This window comes from Syngnathus typhle, linkage group LG5 (genome assembly GCF_033458585.1).
Source record: "Syngnathus typhle isolate RoL2023-S1 ecotype Sweden linkage group LG5, RoL_Styp_1.0, whole genome shotgun sequence".
Classification (NCBI taxonomy): Eukaryota; Metazoa; Chordata; class Actinopteri; order Syngnathiformes; family Syngnathidae; genus Syngnathus; species Syngnathus typhle.
Window position 1 is genome coordinate 11,752,902 of NC_083742.1, and position 20,142 is coordinate 11,773,043.

At 43.6% G+C, this 20,142-nt stretch overlaps 4 protein-coding genes across 4 annotated transcripts; 2 read left to right on the plus strand and 2 right to left on the minus strand.

Moving 5' to 3' along the window:
- The first annotated feature begins 641 nt into the window (after positions 1-641).
- Positions 642-2,925, plus strand: ficd (FIC domain protein adenylyltransferase). The gene is made up of 2 exons (XM_061278296.1): positions 642-1,226; positions 1,628-2,925. The coding sequence occupies exons 1-2, from the start codon at positions 959-961 to the stop codon at positions 2,707-2,709; spliced, it is 1,350 nt and encodes a 449-aa protein (XP_061134280.1). The 5' UTR covers positions 642-958; the 3' UTR covers positions 2,710-2,925.
- Positions 2,854-9,584, minus strand: sart3 (spliceosome associated factor 3, U4/U6 recycling protein). The gene is made up of 19 exons (XM_061278295.1): positions 9,336-9,584; positions 8,345-8,471; positions 8,165-8,269; positions 7,901-8,085; positions 7,606-7,711; positions 7,298-7,422; positions 7,041-7,196; positions 6,743-6,881; positions 6,552-6,659; positions 6,381-6,458; positions 6,246-6,304; positions 5,988-6,097; positions 5,801-5,913; positions 5,649-5,725; positions 5,400-5,562; positions 4,719-5,173; positions 4,398-4,550; positions 4,128-4,312; positions 2,854-4,042 (listed from the first exon to the last, which is right to left on the minus strand). The coding sequence occupies exons 1-19, from the start codon at positions 9,531-9,533 to the stop codon at positions 3,883-3,885; spliced, it is 2,802 nt and encodes a 933-aa protein (XP_061134279.1). The 5' UTR covers positions 9,534-9,584; the 3' UTR covers positions 2,854-3,882.
- Positions 9,585-9,644: 60 nt separating this feature from the next.
- On the plus strand, positions 9,645-11,494 carry iscua (iron-sulfur cluster assembly enzyme a). Its single transcript, XM_061278297.1, has 5 exons — positions 9,645-9,807; positions 10,416-10,529; positions 10,615-10,725; positions 10,808-10,886; positions 11,116-11,494. Exons 1-5 carry the CDS (start codon positions 9,715-9,717, stop codon positions 11,202-11,204), a joined length of 486 nt encoding a protein of 161 aa, XP_061134281.1. The 5' UTR covers positions 9,645-9,714; the 3' UTR covers positions 11,205-11,494.
- A 3,329-nt stretch (positions 11,495-14,823) lies between these two features.
- On the minus strand, positions 14,824-20,015 carry tmem119a (transmembrane protein 119a). Its single transcript, XM_061278232.1, has 2 exons — positions 18,832-20,015; positions 14,824-17,289 (listed from the first exon to the last, which is right to left on the minus strand). The coding sequence occupies exon 2, from the start codon at positions 17,282-17,284 to the stop codon at positions 16,517-16,519; it is 768 nt and encodes a 255-aa protein (XP_061134216.1). The 5' UTR covers positions 17,285-17,289; positions 18,832-20,015; the 3' UTR covers positions 14,824-16,516.
- Between the last annotated feature and the right edge of the window lie 127 nt (positions 20,016-20,142).

Genomic DNA, 20,142 nt, shown 5'->3' on the forward strand with positions numbered 1-20,142 from the left:
ATTAAAACAAATCAATCAGCCAGTTGGTTTTCTTTATTTAATCTCTGATATCAGACAAAACCAAATTGTGAATCAGTCACCTAGGCCAGTGCTTCTCAAATAGTGGGGCACGCCCCCCTTGGGGGGCGCGGTGCTATTCCTGGGGGGGCGCGTGTGACCCTGGGGAACAGGCTTTTTTTTTGGCAGTACTAGAATAAAGTGTAATTGCGCGTTTACTACAGCAGGGGGCAGTGGCGCTCTCATTGTTACTTCTGTTACGTTTGCGACAGTGCAACATTTTACGACTTACAAGACAAGTTAGGATAGTCACGGGGGGGAGGGGGGGCGCGAATAGTTTTCTTCTTGCTAGGGGGGGGGGGCGTAACAGAAAATAATTGAGAAGCACTGTCCTAAAGTGTTTGTCTATCGTGTACTATGTCTCGTCACCGTGGGATAAAGAAAACGTAATTTCGGTTTCTTTGTGTGTCTTGACATGTGAAGAGATTGAAAATAAAGCAGACTTTGACTTTGATAATTTTTTTCACTAGTGACGCCTGACAGATCAAATGTAGGGCACAATATTTCTGTATTCTTCCAATCAGAGAGGACTACGAACTTTCTCTGTATTGCAGGTTTTCTTAACCAATCACCGTCGTTCTTCTAGATGCGTGTGACCAATGATTTTGCTGTATGTTTACAGGTCCGGACGAAAAACGCCGACTGTATGTTTAGGTGTTATAAAGAGTTGTTATATCAGTTTGGCCGTTTTTTTGGATATTTCTCGTCGATCAGCGTATTGAAAATCTCCGCAGAAAAATCTCCTTAATGTAGTAACCGGAAAAGTGTTTTGTTCGTTGACGAGTGGCTGGTGTTCCATTTGTTTATAATCTCAGCCATCCGATCTTCAGCTTCCCTAGCTGGGGTCCAAATAGAAAGTGTGGCGTGGTGTAGAGAATGGAGGATTCAAATCAGAATTGTCATGGCGGTTATGACAGCGTGGCGATACACTAGCGACCGTCTCCTCGGAGGATGGGGCCCACTTCTCTGTCTTGTCCTGGGATCTCTGGTGGCCCTGCTGACACCCTTGGTTGGAGTAGAGGAGTGCAATGGTTCCTTGAATGCCATCGCACAGTTTCGATGCCGGCTGTGGGGGGTCTCCCTGCAGCCCCCAGCTGTGCAGACCACCGGCCTCACTCTTCCTCTTACGGGCCTCGACCTCCTTCCGCTCAGATCCAAGCCTAGCAAAGGTACATACATACACAATGCCTAAACGTACTGCTTTCCATCCATTGTTTTACAAAATTAGAATATGTCATGTGATCTTCTACAGACATATTGGCCACCTAAGAGTTTAAAAGTCCATAGATACTTTGTTGATACAACATCAAGGCAGCGTGACATGGACAGGATCAGTTTTTGGCAGAGTTGGGGTGGTAGCCCAAGTTGATTTGATATCAGCCTTCAGGGGGTTTGTGTTCCCTCATCTTCCCCTTGTCTTGACAATTCAATCGGGTTCAAGTCAAGCTAGCCCATCACGAAACAAAAACAACACTGAAAGTAGTGTAATGTACACGTGTTTCCATGTAGTGTCTATAGCTCTTGTGTGTTTTTTTGCTTGACCTGAGTTCTCCCTCCTGTTGTGATCTAGAGATGATTTTTGAGGCCAGAGCGGCTCTGCAGCTGGCCCAGGAGATGAGGAAACATGGCAAGAAGGAGAAAGCTCACAAGCTGCTGGTACACGCACTCAGTCTGAATCCAGACTTTGTGGACGCCCTGACCGAGCTCGGGAGTATTTTGGAGGAGGAAAAGGACGTCGTGCAAGCAGACCACCTGTACACGAAGGCGTTGGCTATCTCACCTTGTAACAAGAGAGCACTGGTGAGCCGAGACCGCACCCTGCCGTTGGTGGAGGAGATTGACCAGCGTCACTTTGGCATCATTGACCGTAAGGTGCGTAGGCTCATGTCCATCCCTAAAAGCAACTCTGCGCTACGCCGGGTGATGGAGGAGGCTTACTACCACCACATCTACCACACAGTGGCCATAGAGGGCAGCACTCTCACTTTATCTGAGATCCGTCACATCATCGAGACGCGCTACGCTGTCCCCGGCAAGAGTCTGCAGGAGCAGAACGAGGCCATTGGCGTGGATGCAGCCATGAAGTACATCAACACCACACTGTTGTCTAGAACGGGAACAATCAGAGTTAGTGACATCCTGGAGATCCACAAAAGAGTGCTGGGTTACGTGGACCCTGTGGAGGGAGGGTGCCTGCGCACCAACCAAGTGTTCGTGGGCCATCACATCCCGCCGCACCCGCAGGACCTGGAGCGGCACATGCAGGAGCTGGTCCAGTGGCTCAACTCGGACGAAGCCTTGCAGCTGCACCCGGTCGAGTACGCCGCTCTTGCTCACTACAAACTGGTGTACGTGCACCCGTTCGTGGACGGCAACGGACGCACGTCACGGCTCTTGATGAACCTCGTGCTCATGCAAGCGCGATACCCGCCCATCACCATTCGCAAAGAACAAAGGTCAGAGTACTACGCGGCTCTAGACACGGCCAACGAGGGCGACGTGCGTCCTTTCATTCGTTTCATTGCCAAATGCACCGAGGTTACACTGGACACTTTGTTGATCTCCACCACTGAGCACACGGTGGGACTCCCGGGAGGCCGGCAGGATCAACCCTGTCCTGACTGCAAACACACCATCCCAGTTCACTACTGATTTGGGGACTGGAGGGCACTAGCATTCACCCTAAGAGGTCATAAACATCAGATCATGTCTTGGAACTGCTGAAAATTAGTTTGAGTGAGAAGAGGCGACTGTTGTGACTTCAATAGCTTCAATAACTGACATTCTCGTGCAGAGTTCTTTTGGGAAGAATGTGATAGCACTTTCATCATTTATTTATTTTATGCAAATAAAGTGATATTAACTTTATTGAATCAATTTGATATGCACTTGGAAGTAACACATTAAATATCGCCCCGGTGAAGTCGATATCTTTATTTCATAACGACACTTTTCAGCTTTCAAATCAAAGGTAATATATGGATTAACAACCATAAACTAGCCATTAAACATTTCAATGAACTTAAAAATTAATATTGTATTCACTGTCTATAAAACAGCCACACACACTAGATAATAAACAGAATGTGTATTGAATATTACAGTAGGCCACTGTGGTGAGCACTTTACATAGCTTATATTCCAAATCATAAATGTCATTCACTTTGTACTTTTTTTTTCTTAAGTTGATCTAAGACTTATCGACTATAACTGATGAACACTGGCAAAAGTGCATAGTTTTGAAATTAAATGCGAGGGTCTGAAGCAAGTCAACCCCAGCCAGTTAATTTATTATGCCTTTTAAAATGTGACATTTTAAGTCGAACTGAAATTTCAAGGGATCACGTTCATGTCAAAAGAGTGTTGGACTAGTTTTAATTATTTAACTGTTTCACATAGTTGTCTTTCAACTCACAAAGTCTAACAAAAATAATTTTGCACAATTCTGTTGACAACTGATGTCTTCTTATTGTATGTACACACACTAATCTACACATTGCTTAACACTGTTCGATCCAATGTCCGATTCGAATAAGAAAATATCGAAGTTGGGAAAATGGTGTCTACCATTTTTTTCAAACATATTTACAAACATGTATTCTACACTTATTTCATAAAACCTGACAGCAACATTTAAACCCAACCAGGAAGGAAAAGTAAAAATGGCAAGGGTCCAAAGTAGTCTTGAGGCTGGTGGAGGGCAGCAGCTCTGCAGTTAAGGCAATCTCGCGGGAACAAGGACGAGAAGCCTGACATTTGCAGAAAGTCAGTTGCAAACACTTACTATTTTGGAAAGGATTCCATGTGAACCCAGCCAGCATCCTTTCACTTCTTCAGGAGCATCTTAACAAAGTCTGCATTGGACAAAGGCTTCGCGTCTCCGGCACCATCCTCAGAGCTCCCATTCTCCACTTTGCTTGATGGCCCACTTTGGCGATTCAGAGAGCGAGGGAGCAATGACACCTGTGTTCGTCCTCTCCCTCTCCTGGGAGGGCAAATGTTCAACGGCAAAATTAGACAAAGCGGTTAGCGCTCATTGAGAGGATTGAAGAGGCCTACGGTACACTTACGCGCCGTAGGCCTGGTGAGGCGTCAGATTTGTGGCGGGCTGGCCGGGACCAGGCTTGCTCGAGTTTCGTCGAGGAGGGTTGCTTATAGCAACAGAGATTTTGTTCCCCTCCACGTCCGTGCCGTCCATTTTCAAGACTGCCTGAGAAGCCTGGGCTTCATCTGCAAACTCAACATATGCTAAACCCTGCACAAGCAAACAATACCAAAAGGTCAGCCCGTGTCCTCATCCATTCTCATGCTCACCGTCTTGCACGGCTCTCAGGTCTCACCTTGGGCTTTCCCGAACGGAATGTAACGAGACGAACTTCCTTGACGGTGCCGTGACTCTTGCTTATTTCTTCCAGCTGCTCCTTGGTGCAGGAAAATGGCAGCCCGGAGATGAAGATTTTGTGTTTTTCCATATTTGTGTTGTACTTGAAGACCTATGGGTGTGAATTAGTAACTTGTATAAAACACAGCAAGAAACAATGATATATTTACTCAAGTCAATCATCTAATTGTGGTTGTTTTGTCACATCATCTGCTCTCTATCGTGTCGGCTTGAAATCTATTCCCACAATAAACGGATCTTCACTGCATTTCATAATTACCTTGAAGTCTGGGTTCTTGTTCTTGTCTACACATGGTGACACAAACATAGGCCTGGCTTCCACTTCCCGTCTGTCGAGTTTGAGGGCTTCAGAGACAGACTCTGTGTTTTCAAACTGCACGTAGCCGTAACCCTTGAAAGTCCCCTTGTTGGAGGTGACCAGGCGAATCTGTTTGACGGTTCCACAGGTCTCAAAGAGTGTCCTCAGTGTGTCCTCAGGTGCTTCCAGGGTATACGATAGGTTGCTAATAAATACGCTGTTGTCATCGTTGCGAAGCTCCATTTTATCGTCACTTTGATTCTGGGCACCGTCCTGCTGGGCTTTGTTGAATCCAGGCCTTGTTGAACCTTTGTAGCCAGGAGGAGCTTTCTTCTCACTCGTTTGAAGCCCGGGACTCTGTAAATACTCCTCTTTGCTTTGCTCACCATTTCCTCTATGTCGCTTTGGAGCTTGTTCTGTCAACAGAGGGGACCAAATATGTCTGCTTTAACATAATGGTTGAGACCACAATCAATCATTCCCATTGATAAATCTGCTACGGCCTAAAACCTTCAGATATCTGATAAAAAGCGGCAAAAAAATGGCAATAGATTAGGTTGTATACCATTGTCATTTTGGAGTGGGAAACTCAAATTATTTCAACAAGAGACTTTGGTCTTTTAGTCTACGTCTCCAACTTACCTGCAGGGTCAGTCCACTCATCCTGCTCTGCTTTCCTCTTCTCCCCAAAGCGACCCGTTCCTTTCTGAACTTTCTTCTGATTCCTTTTGTCTGCCTTGCCCTTCCGCCTCTGCTCCAGTTGTTCCTCCTCTTGTAAAGCCTGGATGGCTTCTTTCTCTGCCATCTAACAAACGGCCCAAAGGTTTGTGAGAGTCAAAAGGCTTATAAAAGACAGACATGCTCAAACAAACGCGAATGTCTGCTTCAGACCTTTGCCCGTTGCTCATTAACTCTGTTCAGACGAGTCTCGGTCTTTTGGACCGCCACGTCCCAGTCCTCCAAAGAGCCTGGGTGCGTAGATGTATCATGAAAACCTCCCCAACTCTTGCATCAGCATGTCATATATGGAGGGAGGAGCTCACCTTCCACTCTCTCAAAGGTGAGCAGGACCTCACACACGTGTTCTGGGTAGTCAGAGGTGCACTGGACCGCTCGGTGAAGCGCTTTCCGACAGTGGACAGAATCTCCATAGGCTCTGGCGCGGAGGAGCGAAATACAAGTCAGCATGCTGTCATGTTTGTTTGATAGCTCACTTTGCACATGACCGACCTTTCGAGGTTGTAGTATTCCAGCCACATGTTGGCATATTTGGCATTCCCTTTTGTCATGATGCTGTCCCACAGTTCCCGGGCTTTTTGCATGTTTTTACAATGCCGGGCCTGTGAAGAGGTCAAGTCAAGTATTTGTAAAGCCCTTATGCACAAAAGAGTCTCATAGTTGTTGGCAAATTTGAAACAGACTGAAACGAGGGCAAATACAAAGAAGGGCCATCCATCCAAAACCGTTGCCATAGTAACAACAACTTACCTCTATCCTTGCCCAGATCTGCATTATGTTACAGGAAGGGTCTCCACTTTCTCCAAATCCTAATGTCAGGACACGAGTCAGAGTGGAAAAGCACTTTCAACTCCAACAGAACATTCTGAATGAGAGTTCACCTACTTTCTTCAACATCTTGTTTCATGTAGTCCAGACAGCGAGAGAAGGATCCTCGTAGCTCCTTCAATTCTTGACTTGATTCTGCGACACAGGGAAGACCACCAGCAGAGGGACATTGCACCAATGTTTGCAAACAAACAGACAAGTGCGGACTTTGCGTAATGCTGCTCTCACCTTGGCTGAAATCCACACGTCTCCTCAGGTAGTCGAGATAAACCTGCCAGATCTCCACATAATCCGTAGCTTGAATGAAGCCTGCGTTCAGAGCTTTTTCAAACAAATCTGTGGAAAACACCAAGATCCCCTTCAGTTTTCCTTATCACAGACGCTTAAACTGTGTGCAGATTAGTCCAATTAGTATTTGCCTGGAACTGTTTGATGAGTGCCCCCGTGCCTCTCGACAGCTTGCAAGTAGCTCTTCCACAGACTCATAGTCCACGGACAGTTTCGGACAGCGCGATCATGAGTGGAGAGAACCAGATCTTTGATTTTAAGTTGACGGTCCTAGACAGGCCAAAGAAAACAAAACACAGTTGTGTGTGATATGCCATCGTCCTTGGATTTAATATTGTTAGGGCCAATTGCTTATTGTTCACCAACATAAAACTCCACAATATTACAAAACTATTTGACTGAAACAAAAGTAATCTGGAGTGTACTCACGAGATATATAGTGTATTTGGTCCACATGTCCGGTACCAGGCAATTCTCAACCAGAGCCCGCTCAAACGTCATCTGGATGCGGGGCGGGTCCCCTTGCTTCATTTCAAAGTCGATATAGGCCTGGTACTCGGCCAGTTTGGGCGTCTCTGCTACTAGCTGCGAGAGGACAACCGAATAAATCAAGAGACAGCGTGCAGAGTCATGTGACCCAGCAGGTAACATGATCAAGTCTGATTGCCTCATTGGTGGTTGCTTACTAGTGACTCTTCAAAGGGCTTGTACTTCTCCCTCTGCTGCAAAGCAGTTTTGTACTGATGCAAGATTTCCTCTGGTGCCCCTTGGTCAGACCATTCTTCATACTCTGCATATGTTGCCTCCATGTCTAAAGAACCAAACATAAATGTTTGTTTTTACATTCAAGATTGATTCCGACAATCGTTGTGCAACAACATTGTTTTTTTTTTCCCCCACCGTGATTGATGTACATTTCTAGGCTGGCCCACACAGACCAAACTGTCGCTCATTTTCTAGCACCCCATCTGGAGCAAGAGGAGGACACCCTTACCCATTAATGGAATGGTCAGCTGGCGGCGAAACAGCGTATGGATGCGCTGAAGCTGCTTGTTCAGCAGCTCTTGCTCATCGTGGCTGGGAATCTTGCCAGGAGGAGGCTGAAAGCAAAGACAATAGAGAGGATGAACAACACAACAAAATGACTACAAGGAAAATGAGCCAATCCAGAGGCATTAACACAGAGAAATGTCGCTGTTGTGGGGCCAAGGGAGACAATTTGAACCTCGACTGGGGAACGGCTACATCAGACATTGGGAAACAATGTTGCTCATGAAGATGGCACTGACCTGTACTGTGGCCAGAATGGCATTCTCAAATTCTCTGTAGGCCTCCCACACCGTTTGCCCCTTGGTCATGTGAAGCCCAACAGCTGTGATGGCTCTCTCAAAAACGGATCTCACTCTCTCGATGCCACCCGGCGAGCCCATGCCGCCGATAGAATACTGGGCATATTCCAGCCAGATATCTGGGCCTGAGTGTAACAATAAGACGCCGAATCTCAGCAAACAAAGCTACGTGTCAAGTCTTTAGGTTTGCCCGTATGCACTCACAAATGTAGTCTTTAATAGCCTTCTCAAAAAGCTCGTTCACTTTTTCTCGGTTTGGTTCTTCTTCAGTCAGGCGGATCTCATCTTTGAGCCAGTCGAGCCAGATCTCTATGGGGTTACACACAAGAGGTCAGCTATGCAATTTAAACATGTTTGTCTGCGTCTGGACCTACATACACCAACCTTCCGTGAGAGGAAAAAGTTCACTCATCTTCTGCCTCGCCTTTCGCAGCCGCAGAAGTTCACCCTCATGTTTGAGTAGTTTGATGAGGTCAACATGGCAGTTGTAGTCGAAGGCGTTGATTGATAGCTGGAAAACACAAAACGGTATTATTCAACGTGTGAGATTGGTGTCTTTTTGACAAGCGAATGGTAAATATTGCGGTTACAAATAATGCAGTGAGACATCTTTCTTTCATGTCTTTTTACTAATCCACCTCTGTTTACAATGGTAGTAAGTCTGACAACGTTTCACAAAGAAAATGTGGGCAACGGCATGAGGAACACTCAATTACTGCTACATATATCATGTTTTTTAAAAATACTTTTATGATCTGGATTTTGTTCAGTTTGTGGAGTTTTTCCCGCAGTGCCATCACCAAGTGTGGTGTTTAGTTGGTTTTCTTATATGCATCTATAAATTTATTGAACAAATGTGGTTTCTTGTTTACTTCCTGTGTTGCTGTTGAGGGAGATGATTTCAACTGTTAGGGCATTGAACCAAATACGAAGAAACATGCATTTAATAACAGGTGACCATTCATACATTAGATTTATACTTTATTTGCACATTTTTTTGCAAACTTTATTTAGTAGAAGCTTAGAATGCAGGCATTCAAGTTTTCTTTTGTAGAGTGAAGATATAAAACAGATACAAGTAAAAATTTGAAAAAGCAACACAACTTAAGATTCAAAAACTTTTTTTGCACTCTGATAACTTATTACGTCCTGGGGTGTGACGTCACAAGGCAAAACGCGCGGCGCGTGTACTGCTAGCATCATGTCACGCCACGAACGTCGCCATTGAAACAAAATCAGACGACAATTGTTTATTCTAATCCTGTGTGAAGGCAAATAGCGCAACAAGCTTTCGCTGGTGAAGTTGTCGGCGACTGTTTCCCACTCATTCATTCGCCTTTAGCTTCTCGGCTAACGTGACAGAATTAAGAGTTACCTGCTCTTCTAGCCGTTGGATTTCGGCTTCATTTTCTTTCTCGTCTTCGGACGTGTCGTCCTCTTCATCGTCAGAATTGTCTACTCCCATGCTCTCCCCGCCGTCGCCCTCCGAGTCCATTTCCCGATCGTCCATCTCCTCGTCGTCCTCGTCCATATCTTGCAAATGCGTAGGCTCTGCTTTGCTCGTCGCTGCCATGTTGGAGAAAGGCTGTCTTGCCTAGTAACAAGCCGAAACAGCCCCTAGTCCGTGCTGTAATAACAAACCCAATCCGCTAGAAGGCGCTCCGACCCTTCGTTCCCCGAACACGGTGTTTATCAACAAACCCATCAAGACTCGTGTTTACTCGTTCATTTCCGGAACTTGTTGGTTTTTGAACATGGCGATGGCCTTACGAAAGTCTTTGTCGTTGTTGTTCAACACAAGGTTGCTGTGTCCGGAGCTACAAATCACCTGCTCATATCACAAGAAGGTAATCAAATCATCACACATTTTCTTACTTTTGCAACGAAGCTCGAGCATTTGCCGTGTTCTTTGCTCGTACGTGCTGCCTTATTCGGTCAACAGTTCTAGCATTTAATCGATGTCCTGATTAAAGTCAACGTCTAAGTCTAGTTCGTCCTTGTCCTTACTAGTAAGTCATTTCAGTGCACTTGTAGAATGAATGTGTATTATTATCGTTTTACTTCCCCACCACTGTCTCCCATTACTGTGTACGACATTTCTGTACACCAGGACAACTGGTGTCATACTAGCAGAACAACAACTAACTACATGTTACAAGTGGGCCTTTTGATGCCACTAATAGTTTCTAGAAGGGTCCTGGTGGCCCACGTGCTTACTAGTTAGCCCAGTTGTTTACTAGTGAGGTTTAATTGCTTACTTGAGGCCGAAATTAGCACTAGTGGTGTAACTAAAATACTTTACAAGATAATGGTTCCACTAGTGCGATTGTCCATCAAGTTAGGACAGAGAGCACGAGTACATCAAGGTGGATATTATGGATATCGAATAACCGCTTTGCTAAACAAACGTCAGTCCTGTTGCGTTATAATGATTCTCTCCTGTATACTTCTGAAGGTTGTGGACCACTATGAAAACCCAAGAAATGTGGGCTCTTTGGATAAAAATGCCAAGAATGTGGGGACGGGTTTAGTCGGAGCACCAGCCTGCGGCGACGTCATGAAACTCCAAGTAAGTGAAGTGGTACAAAAAAAAAATATATATATATAACTGCTGGTGTGTGTCAAGCAGATATAATGATTTATTTTATCTCTAGGTTGAAGTGGATGAAAATGGTAAGATCGTGGATGCCAAATTCAAGACTTTTGGTTGCGGATCGGCCATTGCTTCCAGCTCTCTGGCGACTGAGTGGGTGAAAGGGAAGTCGGTGAGTTTGCAAAGAATCAAAAATTTCTGGGGGGAAAAAACTCTTGCATCGATTGAGGTTGCTCTCATCCTTTTTCTTGCAGATCGATGAGGCTTTGAAAATCAAGAACACAGACATTGCAAAAGAACTCTCACTTCCACCTGTCAAGCTTCATTGTTCCAGTAAGCAATGACGCAGTATGAAGCGATATTTAAAAGCAGAAATTGATGCGACATAACAGATGTCTATGTACATTATAGCAAAAAGCATACCTCAGTGCAGGTTTAACCAATATTTGGGAGGACCTCGGTAGGCAGATGTTTAGGCAAGGGACACTACCCTCTTTTAATAGAGGTATGATTTCAGGTATCACCTCAGACACCTGCTTACTCTTTTCTTCTTTTGTTTCAGTGCTTGCAGAAGATGCCATAAGAGCAGCCCTGTCAGACTACAGAATAAAACAGACCAAGGAAGAGCAAGGTGTCAAAGCCAGCGGTTAATTTCTCATCATTCATTTTCCATAATGGGTCAGTGTACCTCAGGGATGTGTCATTTACGTATAGCATGTTGTCACAAGGACTTCCTTTGAGATTATGGCTCATCCCCTCTTTTTTCTCGGCTAATAATGTAACAAGCCTATTGTTCAATAACATTTGCATTTATGATGTTGCAATACTAACTTTTCTTTAGCATCAATCACATACCAAAAATGATATCTATGTAGTTTTATTTTAATCGCATTTGTCATGGAGATTTTGAAACTGGAAATTAAACATCAATATTAGAATAATTCAGATGTGTTCCTTTTATGCTAGTTTCTTGTCTTGATAACATCATACATGTAAGCACAGAGGTGGAAACATTTAGCACTAGTCACAACAGCAGCATGAGGAGTAGACAGCTAGCAGCCAAATGAGCACTGCGTGAAGGAAGTTGGGGGTAGACGAGGTAGTGTCGTTCTTTGTGAAAAGTGAAGCCCGTGACACTGTTTGATGGCTTGTAATCATCTGAGAGCGGTGGGGGGTGGTGGTGTCGATGTGCTTTTTTTCCTCATAAGGGCTTGGAGTTGAATGGGACAGGCTCACAGTTTGGCCCTTATTCAAGGAAAAACACTCATCATAAGTGAAAGTGTTAAAAAATAAGTGTTCTTCTAAAATCCAAGTCAGTGGGACTGTTTCCACATTGGCTTTATTTTCAGGAGGATGGCCTGCATAGGGGTCTTCTGCTATTTGCCGTGCTGGCCAGCCATTCAAATTTTTCTCCTTCGGTGAACGATGGACCCAAGGTGACAAAGGATTCACAGTCAAAGCTTTCAGCTGAAGTGTCTTGTCGTTTGACTTGACACCAGGACAGATTGCCGCCATCGAGAGGTTTAGAAGCAGATGGTAAGCAAGATGGACTGGCTCAGTGCATACAAGGTCTGTGCTGGTCTTCCTTGACTTGCTGCTTGATAACCAGCTGTGCATATACAAAATGTCACACAGAGAGGGCAGGCCTATGGTTACAATGCAGTTAGCAGAGAGGTCTAAGTGGGTTAAAGAAGCCGGCAGGTTTAGAGAAAGGCTGGTCAATTTGTTGCCCTTCAGTAAGAGGATCTGCAACTTCTTCAGGTATTGAAGCGCCCCTGGCTGGATGGCACGGATGCGATTGTCTGTCAGATCCAACCGAGTGAGGTTCCTCAGTCGCGTCAAAGCACCTAAGGTGATGTAAGTGATTCGGTTCTGCTGTAGAAAAAGAGCTTCCAAGCTGGGAGGGAGGCCTCGGGGGAAGCGGGCCAATAAATTGTGACTGAGGCTGAGCTCCTGCAAGTTGGTGAAGGGACGGAGTAGACGGTCCACATTACAGAGCTGGTTTTTCGCCATCGACAGGATGGCGGTGTTGAGAGGGACTAAACGAGGAAGTGACTTAAGGCCCAAGCACTCACACAGAACCAAAACTCCTGGATGAAAACAGCAACAGCCAATGGGACACAAAGATGTTGCACCACATACTAGTGAACAGATGCAGAAGATCACAAGAGTGCCATATCTGGACAGCATAATGCATTGCTGCAGGAGAATAATAATACATAAATAAATAAGAATGCAAAGTAAACAAGCTATTTTGTCTATTATCCTTGTTCTTACCTTTCTTCGATTCTCCAGCATGTCTTCCCAGTGGAGATGAACGGTCTTGTGTCTCTTTTAAAGATCCTCTCTTTATGTAAAATCCCAGGCAGATGCTCATCAAAGTTTGAAGGCTCTTCTTTGAGGTGCTGTGTTACCTATTGGGGATTCTTAAGACATTTGAGAGCTCCTTCTGCTGTTCTCTGCAATACAAGAACAGGGTCCTTGTCTCCATGTTAGAGAGTGTCGTACAAATTGCCAGCTGTGTTCAAGAAGCTGGTTGATCTCCCACCATCTGCTGCAGTTTCTTTTTCCTCGAATTATTTAGAACCTGGTTGACAAAAGAGGTCGGGAATGTAAGCCTAGTCAGTAACTGAGTCACATTTCAACTTTCAGATTCCACTTCACCTCTTGCTTTTTTTCTCTCCTCATCCTATTTGATATTTGATTTGTCGCATGGCACGTGATTGTCTCATTGACCCAACATGCAAATATTTTCTATACTACACTCTCAGGTCACACCAACATATAAAATATATACCAGTGATTCTCAAAGTATGGTGCTATAGTAGTACCATTAGTGCAGTGCTTCTCAATTATTTTCTGTTACGCCCCCCCCCTAGCAAGAAGAAAACTATTCGCGCCCCCCCTCCCCACCGTGACTATCCTAACTTGTCTTGTAAGTCCTAAAATGTTGCACTGTCGCAAACGTGACAGAAGTAACAATGAGAGCGCCACTGCCCCCTGCTGTAGTAAACGCGCAATTACACTTTATTCTAGTACTGCCAAAAAAAAAGCCTGTTCCCCAGGGTCACACGCGCCCCCCCAGGAATAGGCGCGCCCCACTATTTGAGAAGCACTGGCCTAGGTGACTGATTTACAATTTGGTTTTGTCTGATATCAGAGATTAAATAAAGAAAACCAACTGGCTGATTGATTTGTTTTAATTGAGAGGGAAAAAAAACAGCAAAAGCATTTCACTAGCTGACCAGGAGATGGCGACAGCGTGGCATCTGAAGACCATGGATTGTTTGTTCTGCTATAGCCTAGGTGACTGATTCACAATTTGGTTTTGTCTGATAATAGATATTAAATAAAGAAAACCAACTGGCTAATTGATTTGTTTTAATTGAGAGAAAAAAAAACATCAGCAAAAGCATTTCACTAACTGACCAGGAGATGGCGAGAGCGCGGCATCTGAAGACCATGGATCGTTCTGCTATGCCGGTTTAAAAAAAAACGTAATTAGCTAGGGGTCAAAGGTCAAAGTTTACGGTTCAAAGTTCACCCAGGGGTCAAAGGTCGGTTCAAAGTTCACGGGGTCATGTGCACATTTTCGATTTTTAACTAGAGTTGAAAGTTCAGGGTTCAAAGGTCACCCAGGGGTCACCACGGGGTCACCACGGGGTCACCACGGGGTCACCGCGGGGCCACGGGGTCACCACGGGGTCACCGCGGGGTCACCGCGGGTTCAAAGTTCAGGGTTCACTTTTTTTTTTTTTTTTTTTTTTTAGGTTAACCTTTATTTAACCCAGTGCTTCTCAATTATTTTCTGTTACGCCCCCCCCTAGCAAGAAGAAAACTATTCGCGCCCCCCCTCCCCACCGTGACTATCCTAACTTGTCTTGTAAGTCGTAAAATGTTGCACTGTCGCAAACGTGACAGAAGTAACAATGAGAGCGCCACTGCCCCCTGCTGTAGTAAACGCGCAATTACACTTTATTCTAGTACTGCCAAAAAAAAAGCCTGTTCCCCAGGGTCACACGCGCCCCCCCAGGAATAGCACCGTGCCCCCCTTGGGGGGCGCGCCCCACTATTTGAGAAGCACTGCATTAGTGGTATACAATCTTGCACTATTGGTACGTAAAAAAATCATAGCCTAAGTACAGTTCCGTCAAATTGAATTGTTTAGTGCAAAACTATTAAACATTTAACCTTTCAGAACTTTGTCTTTAAACTTTTATGTGGGTGCATTTTTTTATTCAACTTTATGGTCATTAATTATGACACAAACGCCTTTATCCACAGTTTTATTCAGCAGAAGAAAATCAAGGAGCAAGAGAAAAATAAAACACATAGCCTTAGTTAGAGTGTCAAATACAAACTGTCAAAATTTTGTCATAAGAACTGCATAAACTGGTAGGTTCACATTTGGATGAAATATTTTTAGTTGTGCATCTATAGCCGGACACACATTGTATCAGATTAGATAAATACTTTAACTTAAGATCACCACTCATATATTGGCACTGTTGAAACAAAACCATGGTCCGTTTATCAATACTTTGATACTTTGACCGCAAGAAAGTAATATATAATAGTCATAATTAGATAATTTACCCTTTTACATAAGTAAACAAGAAAAAATAATACAAAATGTTTAAACACAAAAAAAAAGATTTTTTTTGATGGTGAGAATGAACATGCACGTATAACACTTAAATTGTCTTTCTTTGATTAAATTAACGTCACATGTATTTGTACATGCATCAAAAGTTGTGGGGAGATAAGGTAAATGCCAAAAACATTTAAAACAAGTAAATAAATCATGAACATGTGATGCAAGTGTCGATAAAGAAATATTTGGAATGTAATCAGGACAAGTTTTATGGCAACTCGAAGCATCGAGAAATTAATTCTCAAGCGGAATTGTCTTGATTGCATATACAGCAGGACATTATGAGGAGCTTCCTCTGTCTTGGCAGGCATGTGTTTACACTTAAACACTATCTTAGTATTTATATGAGGCAAACATTATAATAACCACTTGGGCTGCAAAGTCTATATATTATTGAATTATAGCGAATTATAGCATTTTTTATTTTATTTTTTTTAGTAATCTTTTTTACATATGTATATTAGTTAAATACTGTAAATTCACCATCCGCAACATTAAGTACATCTTTATACTGAGGAAATCTAGTCCAAAAGCATTCAGCATTTACAAGCATAATAATTGTCAGTTTGTCAGATTTGATTGACACAAACTGACACAGAGGCATGATTCTAATGCTGTGGTATTGTAAAAGTATTTCTAAAATAAGGTACTTGTTGGATGCCCTACGTTAAATTTCATATTGGTAACAGTAAAAGCCATATTTTAAATCCCAGCAAAGTCAATATAATATATGTATCATACATTTGGAATGCCACAGAGAAATGTCGCTAACAACCCTGTCAAATTTGGATTAAAAAAAACATCAGCAAATATATTCATGAGGCTTTCCAATTTGGATAACAATTCTCAGCCTTTTCATGTTTTCAACAATTATCTTCCATATATATATATATATATATCAAAAAGTCTCAAATTGACTTTATAGGGTCTTTAAGGACCACGTAGTTACGAGAGAGACTGTACTAATAGAACAACTGTCATATCAGTAACGTCCTTTTTTCTATTACCTTCCTATAAAACGCTGTTCCATCTTAAGGTCGATGTTCTTCACCCTCACAAGTAAAATGAACACCAGTAGAACAACTAGTGTGCACTAATACAATGAATGTCTTAGGCATAATGATGTCCGACATTAGTCAAACAACTGAATGTTATGTGTGAGTCCAAATTATGAACGAGATGCCACCTGCAAGCTAGTCAAGCACTAGATGTTAACTAGTAGGATTTTATAAATACGCAAACATCTTTCTACAGCTTCCCTTTTGCAATGTCAATGCAATGCAGGCAGCAGGGGTGATCTGAGCACGCTCTAGTAGTGGGCCTTCTTCAGATGGCAGGTGCAAACAGGCTGACTGGAAGTGTGCTGCACTTCCTCCCTGCGTTTCGTATGCTCTCTGTGTCTTGGCTCCTCTCTGCGCTTCTCCACTTCCTCTCTCCGCTTCTCCACTTCCTCCACCTCCCTAACCTTCCTCACTTCCGTGCGTGGTGACAGCCTGACGTCCTGGCCCCTCTCTCCTACCAGAGCCTTGGAGGGCACGCGCAGGTTCTTGGGCGAGGCGCTGCTCTGCATGTGGACCCTCTTGACGTGGTCCACAGCGTAAGGTCTCTCCTGGGGCTCGCTCATACCTCTGTGTAGGATGTTTTTTTCCACAGGGTACTTCCTGGTAGCTTGAGGGGGGACCTTGTAGGCCTCCAGCTTGCGCTTCTGACTCATGGCAGAAGCGCAGCAGATAATAAAGACCAAGACGATGAGAACAGAGGTCACGACAATGATGATGAGAAGATTATCCTCCAGGAAATCCACCACTCTGGTCAGTACAAAGTCCTTTAGACGGACGATGGTAGTGGTGATGGTGTTAGTGAACGTGGGCGCGTCGGAAGCATCAGGCGGATGGGTAGCGCCGCTGACTTGAGCGGGTTCACGAGTGGAGAAGTACTTCGGAAAGAGAAACTCCAGCCCGTCATCACCGCTACCATCCATGGACACGTTGTAGAACATCGGAGCGCCCTGTGTCACGCCGCAGCACAGTGACAACAAGGTCAGGCAGGCCATATGGAGAACCAAGTGGGATGTCATCTTCCCTGCAGGATCATCAAAACAATTAGGTACTATACAAAACTACACAATGAGGTTATGTCTTTCTGGCCACCCTGCTGGAAACAAAAATTCTGGAGTCTGTCCTAGTAGCACCCAGGACTGGTTCCCAGCCAATCATGTACAAGAACATGCCAACTCCACACAGGAAAGCCACTGAGTTGCTCACCACCTGGTCCTGATCTGGTCCATTTGTCTGTTTTACAATTACAATGTGGCTCCGAAGCAAAATGTTCCTACCCCTGGTGTAGATATAAAAATACTGAACAAAATGGGTGGGAGGAAAGACTAAGCACAAATCTGTGCATTCTCGCCTGCACACAGCCTCAAAGAGAAACATTTTTGGTCCTTGGGTTGCTTCCAAGGTCAGAATGAACCTTTACAAACACAAAGTTTTATTTAAGAGCAATCATCATACGTATTTTGTGACGCCTTGGTGGGTCCTCAACCTAAAAAAAGCCCAACCCAGGCTCCATCTGTAACCTTAACTACAAGTTTCCACCTTGATTCAGGTTTTCTCCTCTTGCTCATCTTGCAGCAGATCTATTTTAGCAGGCAGCCGAGCCTTTACTTATTTGGGGTGGAGACAGTCAGTTTGGTGCTGCAGGCCTTATAATTTGTAGAGGAGGGAGACGCCGCCCATCCACCACACTAAAGCCAGCAGGAAGTTCGAGTCCAGATTGTGCTCAGGCGTGGGACACCAGTGGCTGGCGGCCTCTATATTTACACTGGGCACCAGCTGCTGTGGGCTGGTGCACACAGAGAAATATGTTGACTTGTTGAAAAAACTCCAAACTAAATATGATTTACTAAATAGACTTTTCCACCTGGCGTTTATGCTGTGATCCTGAAGAGAAAATGTGAATAAAAAAATGAACAGTGAGCAATGGCAGCTTTTGAGTTAAAATAAAGATGCAACTCCTGTATGGACACAGCGAAGTGGAAATTGGCCTCCCTGTGTGGTCGTATAGACAACCAGATGGTTGGCTCCTCAGCTATAGAACTTTGCTTCAACCCCCCATAATTAGGGCCATAATTCCATTTACCACATTATGCTGGTGGGTTCACACTACTCATTAAATACCGACTAGAATCACGCAAAATAAAGCAAATCATTTATGTTATTGGTATTCAGATTTACAGTATTGGGTGTCACTTCAGACCACTTTGTTAGTAATAGCAGATTTAAAAATCTACTTACACAAGAGGCCAAAATCAACGTAAACCAGTATGCAGTGCTTGTTTGCTTTTGAAACACTTACTCATGTTTGAATACTAAAGATCAATACTTGTAATACTCAATACAGAAATATTAGCATACACAATGCAATATTTGATAGCAGCTAAATTGCAGGCTAATGTGTTTATAGGTTAATTGCATCAACAGCATTAAAACTGATCATAGTAACCAAGGGGACATAGTAAAAAGAAGAAAGAAAAACAAAAAAAGCATACATCTTAAACTACTGTGTGCATCCTTTCCATGAAGGTCAAATTAGAAAAGAATCCAAATATAAATCCATACTTACAAGTTGTCCTGGTTGATGTTGTGAGAAGGACCAGAGTGAGCTGAGGACAGAGCGGGGGGGGAAGAGGGCAACACAAATGTAGACAGGAGGTGGAGAGTTTCCGAGCATTGCCGTCCCTGTTATACTGAAGCTTTTCTTAACCGCTCCCAAGAAAGTCATGTCCATCCCTCTATTTTCAGTTTCTCCACCCTCGTTCATTCCTGCTCGACTTCCATGACACGGTTGGGATGCAGGGGTGCCGTAAGAATGAGAAAGTGGCAACGATTCTAATTGCCATAACTGAAAGGAGCCCTAGATTGAAGTTGTCTGGTCATAAGTGATATTCTTTTGGGCCGAGCCCCCTGGCAAAAGACCTGTTGAAACCTTTTATTCTATTTTTAATTTTTTTTGTATGATAGACAAAGTATGCAGTGTTTCTGCCCATGCACAAGATCAATTTCAATTATACCTCGTGCTTAAGTGCAGTTAATAAAAGCCACCAGATGCTTTATGTACATTAAACTCATTAAATCAACAAATATACGCAGATTATACTTCATTTTACATGGACCACGTTGCATTTGAGCCCTGCATTTCAGGGTATTTCTGTTCACAGTGAGGCGACTCCCAGTGCCTCTCTAATTACGGGCCCTTGATTACAGCCTGTCCCTGCAGAGCGTACATGACCAGTACAGGGAGAAAGCAAGCCTCTCATCCCAAAACACGTGTACAGAGCCAGCATATAAATTGAAAGTCTCTTCGAAAAGTACTCATCGTAACATATGGCGAGTCTGTATTTGGGACATTTCAGGGTGAACAGGGTGGTAATTTAGTCAAACTTTCCACTTAAATGCGCAGCTAGCACAAGACTGTGTCAGTACTTGTGTTAGGTTTGAATAGTAGCATATTTTGGATTTTAAAAATAAAGGCTAATTCCAGTGGATGTTCAAACTAGGGAAGCTCAACAGTTGAATCAAAGTTGACTTAGAAAAACAAACGTGAATGTTTTTATTCCAGTTATCCTTTAAACTGCTGTTGATGTCTTCAAATTAGGTTATTACAATAAGATAAATTATTTAAAAAAAAGATAACTTGAAATAGTTGTCGACAAACAGGTTATCTCACTAGTCATCCGCCAATAAACAACCATGTTAGGTTTATGTTGAGATCTGAAGAACTGGAAGAAAACTTGGACACAAAGTTTTCTCGTGCAAATATTAAACATATGCATTGTTGTGAATCTTCTGATAGTGAAATATTATTTAGATGGTTTACTAACTGAACTGCATAAAGGAAGTTACTAATTGCATTTAATCAAATCACCCATTGGAA